We start from the raw sequence: 24,366 nt of genomic DNA on the forward strand, positions 1-24,366 counted from the left end.
CTCATTCTTGACTATTTTCTGCAAATACTAAGGCATTTATATGAAAAACCATAAAAGTTATTTCTGAGTTAAATTGTCTAGTTCCACACCCAAACTTTTGCATTAAGTGATAATTTGTTTCAGGAATGGCACATTTAACAAAACACTTTAATCTTTTAAGATGAAATATGACTATTTTGTAGTTATCATAATTTAATATATTAGGAATATTGCAAAGTGAAATTACCTGCTTACTGAAATTGGAAGTTAATCAGTCAGAACTGTGTAAAGTAGCTTAATATACCAAGCAATCACTGTGATTTTATGGTAACCACCTTTTCTTTTCCAAATGTGATTGTGTTGTTATACAGTATTTATTTTAAATATAAGGGCTTAGAATCTTACAATGCAAAATTTAATGAAAGAAGTCAGACAGAAAACAGAACATATTTTATGATTCAATCAATGTAAAGTTTAAAAACTAAGCATAGCTAATCAACAATGTTAGATTAGGAAAGTGGTTTTCCTTAAGAAGGTCTCAGATTGTGACTACAAGTGCATGAAGTGCATTCTGGAATATAGGTAATTTTTTTTTTCAAGAGATAAGAGTTTCACTATGTTGTTCAGGCTGGTTTCAAGCTCCTGGGCTCAGGTGACCCTCCAGCCTTAGCCTCACAAAGTGTTGGTATTACAGGCATGAGTCACCATGTCTGACTTGTTTTGTTTCTTGATGCAAATGCTGGTCATGTGGATGTGTGTGTTTTGCAAAATTTTATTGAGCTTTACATTTATAATTTGTACACTTTTTGCATGTTTGTTATTCCTTTATAAAGTTTACATTAATAATAAAAAGTTTGTTTCAGAGAAATATCCATGTTAATAAGAAGATAGAGAATAATATGTAACCAAATCTGACTGATTTGACATTTGTCCCAAATTTGCTCATTCTATGTGGAAGAAATGTCTTGGATACCTTGATTCAGACTTTGACTTATTTTAGCTAGGAATATGCTTTTTCTATCTCATGCTATCCTTTGTTAAGTGATTATAAACCTGTGGTTCAAAGTTTAAGTACAAAAAATTTTGATACTATTTTTCTTTCTTTGTTCGTTTTATTTTTCCTTTAAGCGAGAATGTGACCTAACATTGATAACTAATTACTATTACTCTAATACCAAAACTGAGCTCTGCCATGCTGTAAGCCATATAAACTATCTAAAGTAATAAGCCGGTAGTTTGAGCTTGTCCTCTTCTAAAGATAATTTTAGGTTTGGCACAGTGGCTCATGTCTGTAATCCCAGCACTTTGGTAGGCCAAGATGGGAGGATTGCTTTAGTCAAGGAGTTCGAGACCAGCCCAGGCAACATAGCAAGACCCTGTGTCTACAAAGAATTAGCCAGGCCTAGTGGAGTGCCTATAGTCCCAGCTATTCAGAGGCTGACATGCAAGGATAGCTTGAACCTAGGAGACTAAAGTTCAGTGAGCCGAGTTTATGCCACTGCACTCCAGCCTGGGTGACAGAGAAAAAATAAAGAAGAGAGAATATTAACTTCCTAGAAAATTCATGAAATAGCTGATCCTGAAGTGAAATTATCTGGGTTGTGTAGTTTAAATTACCTTTTCTAACAAGTAGATATGATTATCTGGAAACGTTTTAAATGGTTCACAATATATATAGAATTTGAAGCTAAATCAAGTTCATGCTGTATTTAATACCCATTTGCTATTATTTACTATTTTAATCATTTGTGTCTCAACTTTACCACTTATTATGTAGTCTTTCATTATGTAACTTAAATTAAAATTAGATTAAATTGAAATTTCAGTTTCTTGGTCACATCAACCACTTTTCATTTGTCATGTTTGGCTAGTACCTACTGCATAAGACAGAGCTGATTAAGAACATTTCTACATTTCAGAAAATTTTATTGGATAGCACTAATTTATATAAGTAAAACAATATATTCCTCAGTTTTTTATATTGTTATTAGATAAGACTATTTTTGTATGATTCTATTTTGTGTGATTGTGTTTTGTATTTTTTGTATGATTCTTAGCAATTCTTAGTAATGGCAGATCATAAATGCATACTCATACTTAATAATAGCATAGGTAAAAATAAGAATAATCAGATAATAAAAATAATAATTATTGTTGTAACAAATGAAAATGTATAACTTACATATCTAGTATCATGAATAAGGTATATCTAGTCTTTTATCAAGTCTCTAAAACTCTCCTATCTACCATTTATTTTCCAAGTATTTCACTATGAAATAGTTCTGAAATAGACATTCTAAAAAATTTCCCCTAATTAGACACCATAAAGCCAGCCCAATATATGATTCTCATAGCTGTATTTAAAAACAAATGAAAAAAATCTGAACAATGTGTTAGTCCTTTTTAATTCTAAATGGTAGGAAACTTTAATATGTGGATCATAAGTACTTATCACCAGGAACAAATATGCTTAATCAGGATACAGGATGATTAAAAAGGAAGTCGGATAGTATTCTAACTCTAATTAGAGAACTATGTTATGGCATTAATTAATTAGGATATTTTTATGCATCTCTAAATTTGTTATAACTCTGAACTTTATTTCATTCGAGATATTTTACTACATTGTTTTATATTTATCCCCCTTAGGCTATATACTACATCAAAAATACCATCACATTGTATGCCTATTACAGCAAGACAAACATTAGGTAAACAACTAGTCCCATCTTTCAACCAATTTGGATCAGCACACAGAGTTGAACTCAACAAACATGTAAACCAAAAGTCTTGATTCATTGACTCTGTTAGTGTCTATGTCCGTTTTTTTAAATCTATTTTTAAATTGACAAATAATAATAGTACTTACTTATTGGGTACATAGATGTTTCTATATGTATAATGCATAGCAATCAAATCAGGGTAATTAGCATATCTATCCTCTCAAACAGTTATCACTTCTTTATGTTGGGAAAATTCAATATCCTTCTTCTAGCTATTTGGAACTATATACTATTGTTAACTATAGTTATTCTGCAGTGGTATAGAGCACTAGTATGTATTCTTCCTATCTAGGACATTATGAGTTAAACGCCACATACATGTTCTTATTCATATGTGGAATCTAAAAAAAGGTAATCTGATAAAAATAAAGTGTAGAATACAAGATACTGGAGGCTGGTAAGGGTAAAAGGAAAGGAGGAGTAGGGAGAAATTTGTTAAAGGGTACAAAATTTACCTATGTCCCTTTTATTCATACTTCAGTAGTTACTATCATTCTAATAACAACCATTCAAAACTGTGGACACAAAGTCTATTAATCTACATAACTATATCCAGAAAAAATAGACATTTAGGGGGGCTTTACTGTATTATTATTACATAAGAAACCTCATTCTTACAAACAAAAGTAAGCCATTTCATAAGGGTTATCTTTTCCTGCTTAATTATAATCTCTTTTTTTTTTCCTCCTTCTAGGCTACTGATAAAGATACTGGCAATTACAGTGTCATGGCCTACAGACTCATAATACCACCAATTAAAGAGGGGAAAGAAGGGTTTGTAGTGGAAACATATACAGGGCTTATCAAAACTGCTATGCTCTTCCATAATATGAGGAGATCCTACTTCAAGTTTCAAGTTATTGCAACTGACGACTATGGGAAGGGACTGAGTGGCAAAGCCGATGTACTCGTAAGTAAATAAAACTTCAGGAAAGGGAAGTAGCTGCAATACTAGCCATGGGTCAGTGTTTTCAGTTTATAGAACTTCTAAGATTAATTTAAAACGGGTTTTCAAAAACATAATTATTATTAATTTTCACCCAGATTGTTAGTCACTATAGTTTAGGAATATGTAAATATATGGTTCATATATATATATATATATAAAACACCATAAGGTGTTTATTTTTCTTGACCTTTGAGAAAAACATTATAATATTTGAAAAAATATGATAGTAACAGCAAAGGTATAAGCATTGGATATCTATTTTGTCTTCGAAGCTCATTTTTAATATAGTGTCCAGTGCTACATAAAAATTTTAAAAGATTCACAGAGTTATACTACAGAAATTAAACTATGAAATTATTTGTTTAAATTGCTTTCAGCATTTTGTAATTGAGAAAACAAAGAAAATGTTTGGGGACAAATTTTGTTCCAATAGTATTTATTTCTTTGTTCTATCAAAATTCCCAATGATGACATTGATTGATAAGTTATATTTGGCTATAGTCAATAATATCACTGTTCTAATTTTCACTTAGGCTGTGCAGAAGTTTAGTGATAGATCATTTGAAAGGGAAGTTTGATATTAGCTTTTATTGAAAATATTCAACACCAGTGCATATATCCTGTGGACTCTTTATCAACTTGAAAGCATGGGTTATTTGGACTTTTGTCTGATGAATCTAATACAAAGTATATTCATTGGAAATATTTGTCACATAAAAACAGATCAAGAATAAGTTGTCTTTTGTTCTTTACATCATAAATTTTCATTTTTTCACAGTTCTTCGCATTTAGTTCCCTGGACAAGCAAAACCTTCGTAAACATGCAGACATCAATGATCAAATATTTTTCTTCTTAGATAATGGTGAAGAACAATCACCATGATTGTGGCCGAAACAGTCTTCCAGGAGCATTCTCATTTTTAATAGTAAAGCTGCAATAGAGTAAATGAAGGCCACTCTAAGCCAAGAAGCTTTTGACGCAGGAGTTATTAAGTTTGACATAAATTTTTGATGAAATTAAGATCGGTAAACCTTATAGAACCTTATACACTTTATTTTTATGAGAACATCTTTTTTTTAGATTCCACATATGAATAAGAACGTGTGGTGTTTAACTTTCTGTTCTTGGCTTATTTCATGTAACATAACATGCTATTCTATTGTTCTGTTATTTAAGATATGCACATTTTGGTGCTTAAAAGCTAAACAATAAGGCCAGGCACGGTAGCTCACACCTGTAATCCCAGAACTTTGGAAGGTTGAGGCCGGAGGATCACTTAAGGTCAGGAGTTTGAGGCCAGCCTGGGAAATATGGTAAAACTCTGTCTCTATTGAAAATACAAAAATTATCTGGCCGTGGTAGTGCACACCTGTAATTCCAGCTACTTAGGAGGCTGAGGTAGGAGAATCGCTTGAACCCAGTAGGCAGAGGTCGCAGTGAGCCGAGATCAAGCCACCATACTCCAGCCTGGGCGACAGAGCGAGACTGTCTCAAAAAATAAAAAATAAAATAAAAACTAAACAAAATCACTACACTAAGTGTAATTAAAATACTGTAAAAATCAACACAAACAAAATATATATAATCTTTACATAATATATAATTTTAATATATAATCTTTAAATATATATCAACTCTAATTATATATAATATTTATATATTATGTACATATTAGTGTATCCATGAGACATAAAGTTTGCTTTTAATATTTGAATTCCATACCTATTGTGTGAAAATTTAAGAATATCCCTTTTAATGTCATTCAAAATATATTTACAAAGAAATAAATTTAATTCAAATAAATCATAATTTGTTATTTATATGATATCATATTCTGATGCAAACTAATAACATCTAGTACATCATCCCAGCCAAATGATATTTATGATAAGCTTTGCAATCCTTTCAGTCAAAAGAAAGGAGATAGGAGATAAATAAGAGGTTTATGCAGAGAGTATGAGTGCCAAAACCAAGAAGGAAGAGAGCTAACGACAAGTCTGAATAAATTACAAATGTGTACTCAGCCCAGAAGAGAAGAGTGTGAGAGGAAAAGTGAATGAGGAATGGGGCTGGAAATGGAAGTAGGTGGCCCATCAAAAGATGTCAAAACGTTTTTCTAGAAGCACTGGGAAGCCATTAGAAATTTTTATGAGTATATGAAGAGAAAATGTTAAATGTAGATATAAAACCTTCTTGCTTAACGAAAATCTGGTTTTCTTCTGAGGACACTATTTCTACTGCTGCTTTCTCAAGTAACAACTTTTGTTTATTTGTATTATTTCCTATTTTTATTTGCCATAGTCTTCATACTGCCCACTGGCAGAGTAGGATCCTTAGTCTATAACATTGCCACTTCCAAATCCTTCCTCGTTCCTAAAAATCCAGCTTTCATTCTCATGGTCTGACACTGTCACTCAATGCCTGTTGTAGTCTCCCAGACCTTGGGTCATTCTCCATTGTTGCTTCAGAGTTTAGCTCCTAAGCTATTGCAACTATCTCCAACAATTCTCCTGTCCTACACAGGAAAGGGAACATCACACACCGGGGCCTGTTGTGGGGTGGGGGGAGGGGGGAGGGATAGCATTAGGAGATATACCTAATGTAAGTGACGAGTTAATGGGTGCAGCACACCAACATAGCACATGTATACATATGTGACAAACCTGCACGTTGTGCACATGTACCCTAGAACTTAAAATATAATAAAAAAAATTCTCCTGTCCTAAATTTTTGGCGATTTTATTATATGCAGAGATGATTCTTCCAATATTCTGAACTTACAATTTTTCAATGCCTTTCCTCCAATTACTGCCCTCCACCTTATTCCAACCACTTAGAACCATAGTTATTTTTTGCCATTACCTTTATAACCTCCATTTCAAACCTCTCACCCTTTGTCCATAACATTTAATTAACATTGCAGCTAAATCCAGCATTCTTTTGTTCCTACCAGGATGTCCAGTCCAATTAGCCTACTATAATTTTAACTTCCATTGTGTTCTCTCACGAGAATCTCTCATGTTCTCTCTTTCTTGTTTACTGGATTTATAATGCATTACCAATTATAATAAGCACTCCATCATATAAAATTTAACTTTCTTGCTTTCTTTCTCTATGTCATATTCACTTAGCAAAACCTCCACTTTGGTTAATTCCAACTGTCTCCTTTCTCCAGACCTATATCCATGCTGATTATGTCTGCAAAAACATACAAAATTCTATAATTAGTATCACTTTTGTTGTTGTTGTTAAGAAACAAGGTCTGGTTCTATCACCTAGGTCAAAGTGCAGTGGTGTGATCAGAACTTATTGCAACCTCGAAATCCTGGGCTCAAGCAATCCTCCCACCTCAGCCTCCCTGGCTTCTAGGACTGCAAGCACGTACCACCATGCCTAGCTATAGTATTGTTACATGAAGGAAGGCTTTGAGTGTGAATTGTCCATGTCGTTGGTGTTTTGAACAAAGAATTGAACAAAACACACAAATTAACACAGGAATGAAACAAAGGAACGAAGCAAGGAAAGTGAGCATTTATTTATTTATTTATTTATTATTTTATTATTATTGTTTTTTGAAATGGACTCTCCCTCTGTCTCCCAGGCTGGAGTGCAGTGGTGCGATCCTGGCTCACTGCAACACTGCAACCTTGGAAAGCAGGGATTTATTAAAGCAAGAAAGCTCTCCACAGGTTGGGCGTGTACTCAAGCAAGTGACTCAGGGGCCTGGTTACAAAGTTTTCTGGGTTTTAATACTCCTTTTGAGGTCCCTATGGGCTACCCCTTATCTGGATGAAGGATTTGGCCTGAGGCTAAAGACTGAGCTGAATTGACCCAAGGCCTGAGTGGATTGGTGCCCTAAGCAAATGAAAGGATGGCCCCTGCTTGGCCCACAGCCACTCCAAGGCATTTTCCCTTTCCATCTGAGACATGGGGTAAGGGGGAGGGTTTTAGGGAGAGTAGCCTTTGATCCTTTGTTACTCAGGTGGGGTGTGGGGAGATGGTAATTTTTTTTTTTTTTTTTTTTTTTTGTTTAGCTTTAGGAAGTTGGCATTAATTGGTTTAGGGTCCCTGCCCCCAGACCCAGGAGTTTCCTATTTAATCCACCATTAGAAAACAATTATGAATTGGCCTTAGATTCCCTGCCCCCAGACCTTGGTGTTTTCCCTTTGATTTAGCTTTAGGAAGTCAGCACAAATTGGCCTTAGGTTCCCTGCCTCCAGACCCTATTCTCCTGTATCAGTATCAATTTAAATTAATGACTAAAACAAACCCTCCAAATGAGCTTTTGCTTTGGTCAGTAATCACTCTATTTTGCCTCGATGTCCTAGAAAATCTTCTCTGCTCCTAATTCTCCAATACCTTGTCCTCATTCTCACTATGGCCTGATTAACTGGCATGCTATTTCACAGAGAAATAATACTAAAGCATTTAGAAGGACACTTCTATGACTCTTACCACTAAATCTACCTAACCTCCAGGATCTAGACCAACATTCTTTGCCTTTTTTCTGGCTCCTTTAGATGAATTCTCTGTTTTTATCTAAAGCCCGTACCTCTACTTATGCAGTAGATTCAATTCCCACTCGCCAGCTCTAGGACATTGCCTCAGCAGCTCTCCCATTTCTTTTCCACATTATTAATATAAATTTCCTCCTTATATCAGATTATTCTCACAACAATGTTTTTTTTCTATCTTCCAAAAATTATAAAATATCCCTTGATCTATATCACCTTCTAACTGCCATCCATTTTTCTATTCTTCTTTTTAGCAAAATTCTATGTTAGATTTGACTTATTTCTCACTATTGAATCTCTCTTAAACCCTCTAATCATAAGAGTGTTTTCTCTCCAAACACTCTTCCAAACTATTCTTGTCGATGCTACCAATGACTTCCATGTTAGGAAATGTACTGATCATGTCAGTCCTTATCTTACTTGAACCATCAGCAATGCTTGACTATTACCCTCACTAAGCTTTCAGACCACCCACCATACTCCCTTGTTTACCTACTATCTCATTGTTTACACCTTCTCAGTCTCCTTTACTGGCTCATTGCCTTCTCCTGACCTTTTAATATTGAGATTTCGCAGGGCTCAGACATTAAATCTCTTTTCTATCTGCACTCACTGACTTGTTAAGCTCACTTAGTCCCATAACTTTAAAACATCATCTACATAGTAAAAGCGCTCAAACTTACATCTTTACACTAAAGCTCATTCCTGAACACCAGATTTGCACATTTATCTGTACATGTAGCAATTCCACCTGAATATTTTTAAAAGGTGTTTATTTAGTGTTTCCTAATGGATTTCTCTTCTTCATCACATTTCTTCCACCTATAGTCTTTCTCATTTTATTTGATGACCAAATCACTTTGAGTTCCTTAGGCAAAAAAATTTCTTGACTCCTTTCTCTCCTAAACTGCACATTCATTCCTTTAGTAAATACTGTATATCTATCTAGGCAGCTAGCTAAACTATCAGTGAAAGTGTCCTAAACACCTTTTCAGTATTTTGTTGATGAAATCAGAAGTATGCATAGAGTACATCTGTTGTATGTGGAAGATGGTTGCCTCAAGGAAAAGCACTATGCAAGCTGAACTAGCTGCTTTTTTAATGGACTAACATTTTTATATGAGAGAGCAACTTAGAGACAAAATATGGTTATTCAAACTTAAGTATTTGGTAGGCATTTACATAAAATGGATGAAGGGAGCCTGTCATTTCATTGAAGACAACCGACTAATGATAATATTGAAGCTTTCAAGCACAAATTAGACTATTAAAAAAAAAAAAGTACCTGTCACTGTAAACTTGACTAGCTTCCGAATATTTAGACTTTCTTAATGAGTCAGTGGTTGTATTAAATAATGTGATTTATTTATTGATACTGTGTAATGAAATGTGTTGATATTTGCAAAATCTGCAGTGTTCAGTAAACTTATATTTTCCAAGCGGCCAATGCAAGATGTTAAAAAATTATGCATGTGTAAAGAATCAATTCAAAGTACAATGGCCGGGTGTGTTGGCTCAGCCTGTAATCCCAGCACTTTGGGAGGCTCAGGCAGGCAAATCACCTGAAGTCAGGAGTTCAAGAACAGCCTGGCCAACATGGTGAAACCTCGTTTCTACTAAAAATACAAAAATTAGCTGGGTGTGGTGATGGGCGCCTGTAATCCCAGATACTCGGGAGGCTGAGGCAGGAGAATCTCTTGAACTCAGGAGGCAGAGGTTTCTGTGAGCTGAGATCATGCCATTTGCATTCTAGCCTGGGCAACAAGAGCAAAACTCCATCTCAAAAAAGAAAAAAGAAAGTAAAAGACAGACAAATCGATTTTAGTATAACTGAACATGGTTTTAGATTTCATGTGGAAACTAAATTTTGGTATAGTATTTAAAAAAGAAAATACATAATTATCTAAATGGACTATTAAAACACCTCTTTTATTTAATAAAATGTGAGTTTGCAGCAGAGACCAGTTAGTTAGGAAAGACAGTTCAAGCAGGAGATGATGAATATCTCTAAAGTTGGGTTGTCCAATATGCTAGCTATCAGCCAAATGTAGCTATTGAATATTTGCAACATGGCTAGGTCACATGGAGATGTGATGTAAGTATAAAATACACACCAGATTTCAAAGACTTCGATAAAAATATGCAAAATGTTCTTTACATGTTAAAATGATATCTTACTAAACATATATTAAACACATTGAGTTAAATGTGTCATTGAATTAATCTTATTATTTTTATCTTTCTAATGTGAGTGCCAGAAAATTTAAAATTACATATGTGATTTGTATTTGTGGCTCACATTGTGTTTCTATTGGACAGCACTATTTAAAATTTATGAGAATACAGAGGGAGAAAGAAAAGATAAGAAACTTATGAGAATAAATGGAAAGGACATAGAAATAATAACATGTAAATTTCCAACCATTGCTTTTTTAATTTTGTGCTTCACAAATGTTATTTCTCTTCTTTTTAACAATACCTAGTAATCTGAATCCATTACAAATATCAATCTCAATGATGATGGAAACATTTTCATAAAGTTTTCATTAGTTATTAACCTACAGAATTAAATAATTTTACAAAGAGAATTATTAAATGTTTGGTGTAATAAACTGACATGCAAATATATGGAAATATTTGCATATTTGCAGAAGCTATACTGGAAAAGTAGCATAAATAAAATCAACTAATCTTAAACAGCTAAATATCCTTGTTATAGATGATAAAACGAACCAGAGTTAGGATGTAGAATTTCTGTCAAAGACCAACTGTAAACTGTAATATCTTATTTCTTCATTTGCATAGTCAAAATGTGTGTGTTCTACATAAACCAGACATTAGCACTTTGAGGAGATTTAAAAATTTTGAAGTCATGATTTAGAGGTAAGTGTAGGACAACTACTCCTGGTGGTGCGACTTCTGTTAATTTATCAGAATTAAATGTTTTTTCTTTTATATCTTTAAAATAAAATATAAAAGTATATTTTCAAAATGTATTAACATCATAAAATCTTGTTAATAAAATGTAACCTTAAAATGGATATATTCTAGATACCTTAAATGTTAGCTCCTGCTATTTCAGTCAGAATTTTGCACAAAATCTCACTTTTTTTTTTTTTTTGAGACAGAGTCGCTCGCCCAGACTGGAGTGCAGTGGCATGATATTGACTCTCTGCAACCTCTGCCTCCCGGGTTCAAGCAATTCTCATACCTCAGCCTCCAGAGTAGCCGGAATTACAGGCATGCACCACCATGCCTGGCTATTTTTTGTATTTTTAGTAGAGACAGGGTTTCACCATGTTGGCCAGGCTGCTCTCAAACTCTTGGCCTCAATTGATCAGCCTGCCTCAGTCTCCCAAAGTGCTGGGATTACAGATGTGAGGCACCACGCCTGGCTTAAAATATTTTGAATAAGTGACTTATCTTTCTGATGAAGGGAAAGCACTGACTATCCTTCAGATTTAAGAACATTCATTCTTTCCCTTCCACTAAGTTTACATTGGTCAGAACGCCATCATATGGCTCCACTAAACTACGAAGAAGGCTGAGAAATCGATTGTGTGTTCCCAGTGAGAAGACAAAAGGAGCTGGATGAACAGCTAACCAGTCTATAATTCTGATTACCAAATATTTATTTCATTATTTTCCACACAAATAGAACAAAGTCTTATCAAAGTTAACACTTTGGATCTCAGATGTCATGCTGTTCTTTTTATCAGGTCTAGAGGGAACTCCTGATACTTTAGTGATCCAGCAAACACATTCACCCAGTATAGATGGTGGAAAAATACAGAATATCCAATAGAATTTCCTGTTTGAAGAGGACAATAATGGTAGACATACAGAATTGTCCAGGCCAATTCTGAAATCCTGTTGGGTATATATAATGTAGATCCCTATCCTGGGAGCAGGAGATTTCCTTGATTAAATCCTGTTTCTACCCTAAGATAGGAAGGCTTATGTTTGGTCTTCCTCTGTGGCTGCTGAATCTATCCTCCACTAGTTACTACTTAGTTCCTTTCCCACCTTTGTTTTTGTTCACATCACATATAATATTTGTAAAGTGTGACCGATTTCTGGTATATACAGCCTGACACCTGCTTGTATGGTTTTTTGGATCTATATCAGTAAGAATCAGGCAGAAAATTCATGCACATGTGAAACTTTTTTTTTTTTAATTTTAAGTCTACATTGCAAGAATCAGATAATTTGAAGACAGTTTAATGAAGGGTCTATTTCTGAAGGCCTGGGCAGGATGAATGTAGGGAAATAAGAGACAGTGGAGAATTTGAGGGATGCTAATAGTAGGGATCTCTAACAGTCTGTCAGCCAGAAAAGGTGGGTTGAAGCACATGCTTACCAGACCAGGAGGCAGACGTGTGAGAAGAGGGCAGTTTGACAGGGCAGACAGTCCTAACAATTCTCCACTGAAAGAACCAGTAATAAAGAGTTATTTCTCCTACTAATTTTCTTCTCTTTTCCAGTATCCTGCTAACGCTCCCTACTACTCACCCTATCCATAACCCACATCATGGTCTAGGAGCTTTCTCCCAACAGATGGTGGAATTAGGAAGTGCTTCAGCACTAGCCCCACTGCAAAAGCTCCTCTGCCCTGGGGCCTGGACTCCAGTACTTCTGAGTCCAGCAGTTAGAGGAGATGATGGGAGCTTCAGGGAACAGAGAATGAGGCCTAGTGATTATACTTCTCGTTGGGATAACACCCTGTAGTTACTACTTGTTCCAGGTGGTTTGATTTTTATCAAAACTTTTTTTAACCGTTTCTGGCCCAATGTTAAAAGAAAGAAAAAAAGGAGGAGAGGGAAGGAAGAAAGAAGGAAGGAGGGGAGGGAGGGAGGGAACAGTTATACAAGTTTCATATACATACTTCTAGAAATTTTTATCTTGCAATTTTACTGCTAAAAACTCAAAAACAATAAAACAAAAAATATTTCTATTCCACTTTTATATCCTCTTTTACTCAAGACCAATAAGAAAAGATAAAGTGATACAAAAACTGTGATGATCCCTTTTGCTAGTGAAGTTAGATGTGTTTTGTAAAAAGACAATCAAGACTCATTTACATGTTGAAGGCAAATTTAGTCATTTGGTCCCAGACACCTATGACGGGTTAGGGGTACAAGGTTAGAACTGCCAGCATAAACTGCTTGCTCAGAAGTAATAATCAGACCTACTCCTGTCTTAATACAGTCTTCAGACATGATTGATCAGGGTCACACAATGGTTTGATAGATTTCTAACTAGTTGCAAACATTTTACATAATATTTTGGATTTCATTTTTTCCTGAAAAACTGAAAGATCTAGGAAATCTGGATTTTGTTTCCCACATTGCAATATTCCTTAGAGGTGAGTAGTAGCTGACCTCTTCAGCTGAGTTATGTGCTCTCGGATTTGTGTTACTTACACTTCTTTCTGTCATTTCATACTTTTGGCTACTTTTCTCATTTAAGTTACCTGCCTGGTTCCTGAAGGCATTTGAGTTTGTGACCCCTAATAGGGGTCTCTGTATGTAAAGAATCTGGAGCCTATAAAAAAATGTATGGCAATGTGAAATTACTCCCTACTTACTGTAGATTGTATTGAGATACGGTGCTAAATATGACTAACTCAGAGTGTTCAATTTATGATTCTGATACAAATGCATTTATATTTTAATAGTGTGTAAATGTATATGCATGATAATATATGACTTTTTAGAATTTTTATATCAGTATTGGATAATAGTAAAGAGCACAAGCTCCGGTGTAAGGCAGACTGCATTTAATTAGGATTAAGTTATTAAATATATTCTCATTTTTTTATTTTAAAATCGAAATGATATTAATAACAACCTGATTCTGTTGATAGGTTTCAATGAGTTAAACCTGTAGAATATTGGGGAAAAGAATAAATGCCATCTTGTAAGCACAGAATAAATATTTTTATTTTTCTTCTATTTTTCAAATATAAGAACATAGAAGAAATTCAGTAGATTTTAAATGAATTATACATAGTTATCAGTAGCCATTAAATTAGCTCATTAACCCATGTGTAGAGTTCTAAATATATATCTCTACCTACAAAAATTTAAAGTTGGTTAAATAGACAAGAAAACTGTATGTGATGACCTCATAGAATGAATTATTCTAACCAGTCATATCTTAGATTCTTAGTTATAATGAATAAAGGATTTCTCAAGACTTGTAAAATATAAAACGTATTTTTCATTATCTTGGGTGTTCCTTAACAATCAAATTAAAAAAAAAAATGCCACCCTTTATGTCTCAGTAAAATAACCAATAAAACAAACACAAAACCAAAAACAATGGAAATCACTCAGGATTCTTAATTTCTAGGTAAACAACAAATAGTTTCTCATGCTCAGTCTGCCCCAGTTAGTCTCCAACCCCTTGTGTAGATCGTAAAAACAAAAAAAAAATTTGTTCCTGAATTTGAAAATCAGAAACCACTGTGTCTATGCATAGTAGGGAAGAGGTAATGTGGGGGTTTTCTGATTATGGAAATTTCAGTGAGTAAAAATTAAATGAATTCTGTCTTTTCTTCTTTCAGGTCTCTGTGGTCAATCAGCTGGATATGCAAGTCATTGTTTCCAATGTGCCTCCTACTCTAGTGGAAAAAAAGATAGAAGATCTTACAGAGTAATTGATTTTGTCTCCTTATATATTTATTTTTATATGACCATGATTTTTAACTTTTTTTATTTTTTAAATTTTATTTTAGATTCAGGGGATACATGTGCAGGTGTGTTACATGGATTTATTGCATATTGGTGAGGTTTAGGCTTCGAGTGTGCCAACCACCCAAATAGTGAGCACTGTAGCCAATAGCTAATTTGCCAGCCCTCATGTCCCTCCCATCCTCCCTCCTTTTGGAGTCCTCAGTGTCTATTATTTTCTTTCTTTATGTCTGCATGTACCCATTGTTGACTCTCATTTATAAATAATAACATGCAGTATTTGAACAACCACAATTTTAATCTGAGTGGGTCATTTTAATCATTACAATGTTCAGATTAAACATATAGTTTAAAAGAGTGTTTTAATAATAACTTAGCTTACTGTTTTCTCAAAGTCTAATTGGAAATATGTGAAGATTTTGAGAGTGTCTTCAAATAAGGATAAAAATTAGATGTGAGATTTTATTATTCAGAATGCTTTGATGTATCAAAACCTCAAAATGCTGCATATGAGAAATCGTAGCATTCATGGATTGAATATATACCTTGATTTTGTGGCTCCAATTTACTCAAAAAGCAGTGTGGCCAGTCAGGAAATATGTCATTTCTCAAAGCAATGTGTCTAAATGCCTAGAGCTTAGTCTTTTAAAACCAAGTTGACTAATATTAAGCAATACATATGTTTTAAATTATTATTGTAAAATACGTGGCATGTCCCTCTGCCTCCTTAACAGTGTAGACTCACCATGGCTGAGTATGTTATAGTTAACTCCAATCTAGTTGTGATTATTTATTAAACTGCAGTTCTCATATTTTGATACTGTAAAGGATGTTTAAAATATCTTTACTATTTCACCCATAATTACTCTAATTTAGCTGCCATTATTTTAAACTTTTTTTCTTTTTTTTTTGGTTACATGAATAATTCTGTAACGGTGAATTCTGAGATTTTGGTGCACACAAGCAGTGTACACTGTACCCAGTGTATAGTCTTTTATCCCTCACTTCCATCCCACCCTTTCCCCTGAGTCCCCAAACTCCATTGTATCATTTTTACGCATTTGAGTCCTCATAGCTTAGTTTCCACTTACGAGTGAAAACATATGATGTTTGTTTTTTCATTCCTGAGTTACTTCACTTAGAGTAATGGTCTCCAATTCCATCCAGTCTGCTGCAAATGCCATTATTTTGTTCCTTTTTATGGCTGAATACTATTTCATTACACACACACACACACACACACACACATATATATATATATATATATATATATATATATATACACATATCACCTTTTTTTTTTTAACTTTTAAGTTCCGGGATACATGTGCAGAACATGCATGCTTTTTACATAGGTATACATGTGCCATGGTGGTTTGCTGCACCTATCAACCCGTCATCTAGGTTTTAAGCTCTGTCTGCATTAGGTTGTTCTTCTGTGTCTTCTGTTGATTTCAGTTTGACAGAGGTCAATTATCGTCACTGTCAATTTGCCTCTTTAGCAAAATATCATCACTTCAGCTTGCCAGAAGAAGCTTTAAAGAGTCAGATAACTAAACTTTTAGTAATTATATGCCAAATAAAATACAATAGGCACGGATTAAAGCATATGTGATTTTCCCATAAGAAAAGCATATATGATTCATAACAATTATTTCAGGATAGTTCACAAATTTAACCTTTTGGTGTCATGTAAATTGTTTTATGAGGGTGATGGTTATCAACATTTATGCATGGAATATCAATTGTACAGTGTCTTGTTTATTCCTGCAGAAGTAGTTTATATACACTGAGCCTTTTCAAAATAATAGCTGATTATACTTTAAAAATAATTAGAATTGTGCCTAACTTTTAGCTGCTTTAATAAAAGCCTATTGAGACAGGCTTTCTCTGATTCCATTATCTATTATGTAAGAAATGATACCCCACTTCAAATTTTAACCCTTTATTCTAGTTTATATTTCTGCAAAGCATTATCTGATGTTATTATTATAGTCAATTTCCACTAGAATATTATCTCTATGAATGTATGAGACTTCTGTTTTATTTCTATAACTCCAGTTACATAGTAGACACTTGATACATTTTATTGAAAGGACGTTTTACAAGCAAATCTTGATGCCATTTTCTTTATTTTGAGACAAAATTTATCAAACTGAAAAAGAAAATAGCAAAAGTGTAGTTTTTCAGGAATTTATAAGATTTTAATGCTTCTTAAGTAGATAGGATGATATGAATAGGAAAAATCGTGTAACTTTCAGGTCTTGAGAGAATCATATCATTGTGAAGGAAGCTCTGACTTCATAAAACATTGGATTTAAAACATGAAATTGGGCAAATAATTTAATCTTTTCAACCTCAGTTTCACTGTTTGTTAAGAGCTGATAAAACATAGAATTATTTTGAAAACTAAATTATATAATGTATCTAGGACAATAGAAAGTACGACTATTTGGTGAATGGTAAATATTCCATATAAATGGAGCTAGCAGCTCAAAGTCAGTAGACTTAGGTAGAGAATGGCTAGGAGTTTTGTACATTTTATTTATTAAGCATAGTTTGGTAATGGAATGCAGATTATGGATTCAGACACAGAGATTTGGATCCTATTACAGCTCTGTAACCTCTGGACAAGATACTTAACGCCTAGAGCCACTTTTACTCTTCATGCAAATTGGAATAAAGACCTCTGTCTATCTCATGTTGATTTTGAAAGAATTAAATATAAATCTGCCAGTTTATTAAGCAGCACATACATGCCCCATTCCTTTTGTTGTGATTAAAAAACATAGTATAAACGTTACCATCTTAAACATTTTTAAGTGTACAGTTCGGTAGTTTTAAGTATATTAACATTGTTTCAAAATAGATTTTCAGAACTTCGTTTTGCACAACTGAAATTCAGTACCTATTAAACAAGTTTCCATTCCAGCCTTACCCCTAGACTCTGAGTAGCACCCTCTTGTCTTCCTACATGTATAAATTTTACTACTTTAAATACATCATAAAAGTGGAAGTTTGCAGTATTTCTCATTTTGTGATTGGATTATTTCACTTAGCATGATATTCCCATGATTCATCCATGTTACAGCATAGCATGTGATAGAATTTCTTTCCTTTATAGAGCTGAATAGTTCTCAATACATACCACATTCTGTTCATCTGTTCACGTCTCAATAGACATTTGGGTTGTTTCCCCCTCTTGGATATTGTGAATAATACTGCTATGAACATAAATATTAAAATATATCTTTTATATCCTGCTTTCATTCTTTTGAGTGCATTCTCAGCAGTGGGATTGCTAAATCATACGGCAGTTCTAATTTAAAGAAAATTGTTTTCTATAACAGTTGCACCATTTTACAATTTTACCACCAGTGCATAAGCTTTCCAACTTTTCAACCTCCTATCAACACTTTTTATTTTCTGGTCCTTTTTCCTTTTTTATATGTAGTAGCCATACTAATGTGTGAGATGATATATTATTGTCATTTGATTTGCATTTCTCTGATGGTTATTGATGATAAGCATCTTTTCAGGTGCTATTGGCCATTGTATATCATCTTTTAAAACATGTCTATTCAAGTCCTTTGCACATTTTTAATTGGGTTACTTGATTTATTTTAGTTGTTTAGTTGTAGGAGTTGTTTAGATATTATGATACTAATCCCTTATCAGATGTAAGATTTGCAAATATTTTCTCCTATTCCATAGGTTGCCTTTTCACCTTCATGATTGTGTCACTAATTGGGCAAAAAGTTTTAAAGTCAGAGGTAGTCCATCTGTCTATTTTTGCTTTTGTTACCTGTGCTATTTGTGTCATATTCAATAAATCATTGTCAAATCCAGTGTTACAAAACACCTCTCATATGTTTTATTCTAGGCACTTTATGGTTTGGAGGTCTTATATTTAGATCTTTAATCCACTTTGAGTTAATTTTTGTATATGGTGTAAGATAAGGGTCCAACCTTATTTTTTTTAACATATGGATATTCCATTTTTTCAATACTAGTTGTTTAAGAAATTGTCCCTTCCATGTCTGATTTCATTTTGTAGATTTTTTTAAAACCTATGTAAATTTAGAGTTTTCTTAAGCAGAAATATTTCTGATCTCTTTTTGAAACCTACATTAGTAGATGGAAGTGGTAGTGATAAGAACTGTAAGACCTGAGTCAGCACTAGGAAGCCCCAGCACTCCCCCTATCCATGTCTGGGGTGAGTGATGAAAATACACACATAACTCAGGTAGCCATCAGGGTGCCAAATAGTTAATTAAATAGAAGAATTTATTGTTCTAGTGACGAGACCAATAAACACATTAATTCCCTGTGACATTCTTAGGTGACAAGTTATGTTATCATCAAAGCCATTTCTATATTTCCCTTGAGACATCCCTATCCGATGAAGTGGAAAACTGGAATGTCATGTGATCATCTTTTTTTTTTTTTTTGGTAGACCAATATTTTAGGCAATAATATAAAGTTTCCTTGGTAATTATTATGTAATCAATACAAATGAGGACACTTGATGAAAGGAAAAATAATGACCTGACATATCCATTTTACAATGGAGCAGATTTTACAAAGATCAGTACACTTTGATAGCTAAGACCGCAGTACCTGAAAAATGGAATGCTTGTAGTAAATCTTAGCTGCTATAATGATTACTCCTCACCTCACTGAATCAGCTGAAATGACTATACTGAAAATTTTTTACTACTTTTTAGATTTTAAGCTTATAAAATTGACCAATTCCCCTAAGTAAGGAAACATATTCCTTTTTAATTAGATTAATATATTCAACAAATTTCAGTGAGGATCTGCATCCACTACAGATACCCTTGAATATCTGTGCTCTGTCATATTTTCAGTTGATCTTAGAATTCACCTCTTTGTAAGCCTTGTGGTTTTTTAAATTACTTTTTTTTAAATTAAGGTATAGGAGAAACAGCTGTGAGAATAACAGTAGGGACACATAACTACAATGGACAAATAATTGGCAAATAATTGTCTAAAGAAGAAACTATGAAATGTTTGCATTTTATAACTTCTTTCCACTCCCAGTTCACCATGAAACTCAAATAAGAGGAATTTGTGGTTCTAAAATTTAAAACCTTAAGAATCTATAAAAGAGATATTTTGAAAATTATAAACTCGAGTTTAGAAACACTGAGTTAGAGTGTTTCTGTATGAATCAGAACTGACAACTTATTTCTCAGAGTTGCTCAAACCCATCTCTTACCTTCTAAATAAAATATGAAAATTCAATTATAGTAGAGCTTTACTGAAGTAGTTACTGACTTGATGAGGAAGAGTCTCAACTTTATGAAATATTTATGTAGCACCTGAAATGTGCTGTGTAATCAATCTATAGTTCCTACAATTAAGGTTACAAAACCTACATTAGAAATGTAGACAGGATATATATTACATCATATATAGAATTTATTTATTTGTATAGTATATATAGTATATATGTATATATGTGTGTGTGTGTAAATATATATATATATATTTCTAGGAGGAGAATTAGAAGGTATCTTGGGAAGCATACCTATGAAACAATAACTGCTAGCACATTTTCTTAAATCAATGTAATAAAAACTTGGTTTTAAGGGGAAAGGTTGAGCTCTTTTTTATTTCAGAGAACCTAGGCTCATTTCCCAGACCACCAAAGACTAGCTAAGTCTTGGGCCAGTATATCAAACTCTTTGAGTTTTTGCATTTGTATCTTAGAGCTGGGGATTTATTAGTTAAAAAATAAATAGTTACAGATTGTAAGCACTGGAGATTATCAGTGAACAATGTGAAGTCCCTGCTGCCATGGAGCTTCTATTCGATTGCATAAAAATGGCATATAAAATAACAATATTAATAAATCGATATGTAAATTAAGTTATGTAGTGATAACTGTAATAAAGACAGATAAATACAAGTATCAAGTAGAAAATTTTGGAAGAGAGGTGCTGTTTTAAATAGGATGGTTAAAGAAAGCCTTTCTGATAAGTTGAAATCTGAGAAGACATCTATATTAAGTGATGGAAAAAGTCGTTTGGCTATGAGAGAGGAAGAGGCACAATTCCTGATAGAGAACTGCAGTTATGAAAACCCAGAGAAAGAGCCATGCTTGGCATATTAAAATATAGATATCATGGTAGAAAATCAGCTCTAGGACCTGATAGATCACTTGGACGATTTCAAGTTTTATTCTGTGTGAGATGGAAAGTCCTTAGACCCATCTGTTCAATATGGTAGCCACTAGATACCTTAAGAGTTTCTTTTGTTATGTAGTCTTCTCCCTAGCTGCCATATTCTACAATTAAATTGCTGTATTGTCTATTACATGCCAATTTTCTCTCAGCATACTTAGCATAGAGATACAGTTGGAGTTGAAGATGTTATGAACAGAGAATTGCCATGAATGATTTAATTTTTATCAGATAATGCAGCACACCCATTTTAATAGTACAATTTTTGAAAATAATGTTTCTGTAATAGGAATGTAACAGCTATAAAATAAACTGAAAGCAATCATAAAAATAAAATACAAACCAGAAATATAATAATAAATCCTACCATTTACTATTCAAGGTATAATTTACTATTCTTTAAAAAAAAGTTAAGTGTGACTAAGCTTTATTCAAAGCCTTGGAAATTCATTGTTTTGACAGAAAGAAAATTTATTTGCTACTTTTTGAAATATTCATTTGGAGCGTTATTTAGTAGAGAAGTAACCTCTGTTTACAAGAAGAATGACTTGTCTTTAACTCATTAGGTTAATTATGATTAAAGAAATCATAGTTCTTTACAGAATTGAAGATACCCCAGTATGCAATTATACAATTAAAAGCTACTATTTTATAATAATCCTTGTGCATATTGCAGTAGCATCTTTAATGCTTAACTCTTTGAAATGTAGAAAAAGCACAGCTTTAAAATTCTGTTTTTAGTTAAATATGGCGGGATTTTTATTTGTTTCCAAAACTTTAGTATTGAATTAATCACTTGGAACAAAGATGATTATGAACAAAGGTGCTCCATGATTTTCAGTTCTGTCCTATTTTGAGAGTTAAAAGGTTTTATTTTACATGGATTCTTAGTTATTATTTGAAGGAATGTTATCTTAGCCCAATATGAGTAAATTGTTTAAGGATCAATCATCTGTCAAATGGCTCAAATTCACAATAATTAGTGTTTTGTCTCTGATAATATATTTCACATATATTAAGGTAAGCTTTTTTTTATTTTGTATGACTTGGATTTTCCAAATTTGTACATATTTTTCTTGTTTTTTTTTTTGAGATGGAGTCTTGCTCTGTCGCCCAGGCTGGAGTGCAGTGGCGCAATCTCGGCTCACTGCAAGCTCCGCCTCTCGGGTTCACGCAATTCTCCTGCCTCAGCCTCCTGAGTAGCTGGGACTACAGGCGCCCGCCAACACGCCCCGCTAATTTTTTGTATTTTTAGTAGAGACGGGGTTTCACCGTGTTAGCCAGGATGGTCTCAATCCCCTGACCTCGTGATCCGCCCGCCTCAGCCTCCCAAAGTGCTGGGATTACGGGCGTGAGCCACCGCGCCCGGCCAATTTGTACATATTTTTCTATAAGCAAAGTTAACCAAAAGCAAATCACTTATCAGGTAGATTTTACTTTTTTTCTTAAGATTCCATTGCATATTGATTCCGTAAAGAGTCCTGTATGCTGACATGTTTGCTTCAGATAGATGTGTTTCTTATTTTAATGGTCATAATACTCATCATTCATTCACTCATTAACACATTTCTGAATGCTTATAGTCTATTATAACAGCTTCTGTTTGGAAAAAATATATATACATATATAAAATAAATCAACTTTCTTAGTTAATATTTGCCATCTGAGAGATGTGATATTAAAAAAAAAGGAAATCATATTTGCTCTCATTCTCCATGCCTTCTCAGCAACATAGAAAAAAAAAGATTGAAAAAACTAAAGAATGAATCAGGGCTGCTACATTTAGGTGGCGTATTTTGTCAGAATCAATATTCTTTCTATTTTTTATCTTTTTTACTTTTTTTAGTATTCATATTTTTGGAGACAATGGAAAGCCAAAACAAACAAATAAATAAATGAACATTGAGGACATTTTCATTTTGCTTTTAAGTGAAAAAAGTTTAAAATCTTTGAGCTATTGTTTTCAAAAAGAGATAAATGAGATCTTCCCAGATTAAAAATATATTTTATTGGAAGATCAATTAAAAACACTATGTGTTTAGTTTTAAATCAAATACAAACATGCTTACGTTGCCTTTATTTGCACTATGAAAATAATACAAACAGAAAATTTGGGGGCAACTATTTTGTTTAAGAAAATAGCATGAGCGAAAGATACATTAAAGAAATAAAATTAATTAATGCACAATGAATCATTGTAATGAAGGTACCAGTATATTAACTGAACCTTTGAATTGTGCTTCAAAATTTTAAAGTGTTTGAAATGTTCTTATCAACTTATGATGGAGAAAAAATAATTGATACAGGTATATTTTTTCCTGAGATTTGAAGGTAAGGGGTTATTCATACTCAAAAGTGAAATTCACTTATAAAACACTAAGAAAAAAAAACATTTCCCGCCAACTTTATTTATGTTTTCATTTTAAGATGTAGAAATTAGGAAGAAAAGCAAAGAAAGATTGAGCGGTTAATCTTAAATTGTATTATAATCTGTTTTTCTCCCCTCAAATATCATTCAGTTCAGTTTATTTTTAAGATCTTTTGCTTGTACAAAGTAGAAACTAACTAGAAAATAGTTGTAGTGTAAAAATAAGGACGTCATTATATATTATTTTATCAAAACATTTGAATCACAGTTGCTTTATGGAGATCTCTAAAATACATAGTGGACATTTATTTCTTTTAAAATTATTTCCTCTCTTCCTCCTCTTTTTTTTTTAATAACCTAGAAGTTTTGTCAAATTGAACAGCTTATTATTTTTATAATTCACCCCAACTCATGGTACAAGGTAGGTATATCACTTCCTTTAGAGGCCACCTTAATCATCAAGAGTCAATTCCTCTGTTCTCTTAATCCTATTTATTATTCTTTTCTACACTTTCTTCAATTTATTCACAATTTACCGCAGTCTGTACTGCTGTTTTTTAATGTGAGACATAAACTCCACAAAATGTTTATGCAAAAGAATTCCATTTGTATCAGAAAGTCATAAATTATATTTTAGATGCTTCCATATATGTCTAATAAATATTAAAAGCTAAATTTAATTTTGTTTTAATTTTCTACCTTATTCCAAAGATAAATAGAAGTAGTTTACAATGATTCGCACAGAAAAAAAAGGTAAAATACATTAAAAATGAGTGTAGAAAAATAAAGCAAACAGATGAGAAAGAGATTAAAGAAAGGATCAGAGTAAGAGTAAGTAATTATAGAGATGCTGCAAAGGCCTGTATAG

General features: G+C 33.2%; 1 protein-coding gene across 4 annotated transcripts in view; it reads left to right on the plus strand.

Moving 5' to 3' along the window:
- Positions 1-24,366, plus strand: part of PCDH15 (protocadherin related 15) — a 1,016,126-nt gene that overhangs the window by 950,172 nt on the left and 41,588 nt on the right. For all 4 annotated transcript variants that reach the window (XM_063669967.1, XM_063669968.1, XM_054435813.2 and 1 more), the window contains exons 27-28: positions 3,457-3,672; positions 14,795-14,883. In XM_063669967.1, coding sequence (XP_063526037.1) covers positions 3,457-3,672; positions 14,795-14,883 — 305 coding nt within the window. The remainder of the gene's footprint in view (positions 1-3,456; positions 3,673-14,794; positions 14,884-24,366) is intronic.

This window comes from Pongo pygmaeus, chromosome 8, assembly GCF_028885625.2.
Source record: "Pongo pygmaeus isolate AG05252 chromosome 8, NHGRI_mPonPyg2-v2.0_pri, whole genome shotgun sequence".
Classification (NCBI taxonomy): domain Eukaryota; kingdom Metazoa; phylum Chordata; class Mammalia; order Primates; family Hominidae; genus Pongo; species Pongo pygmaeus.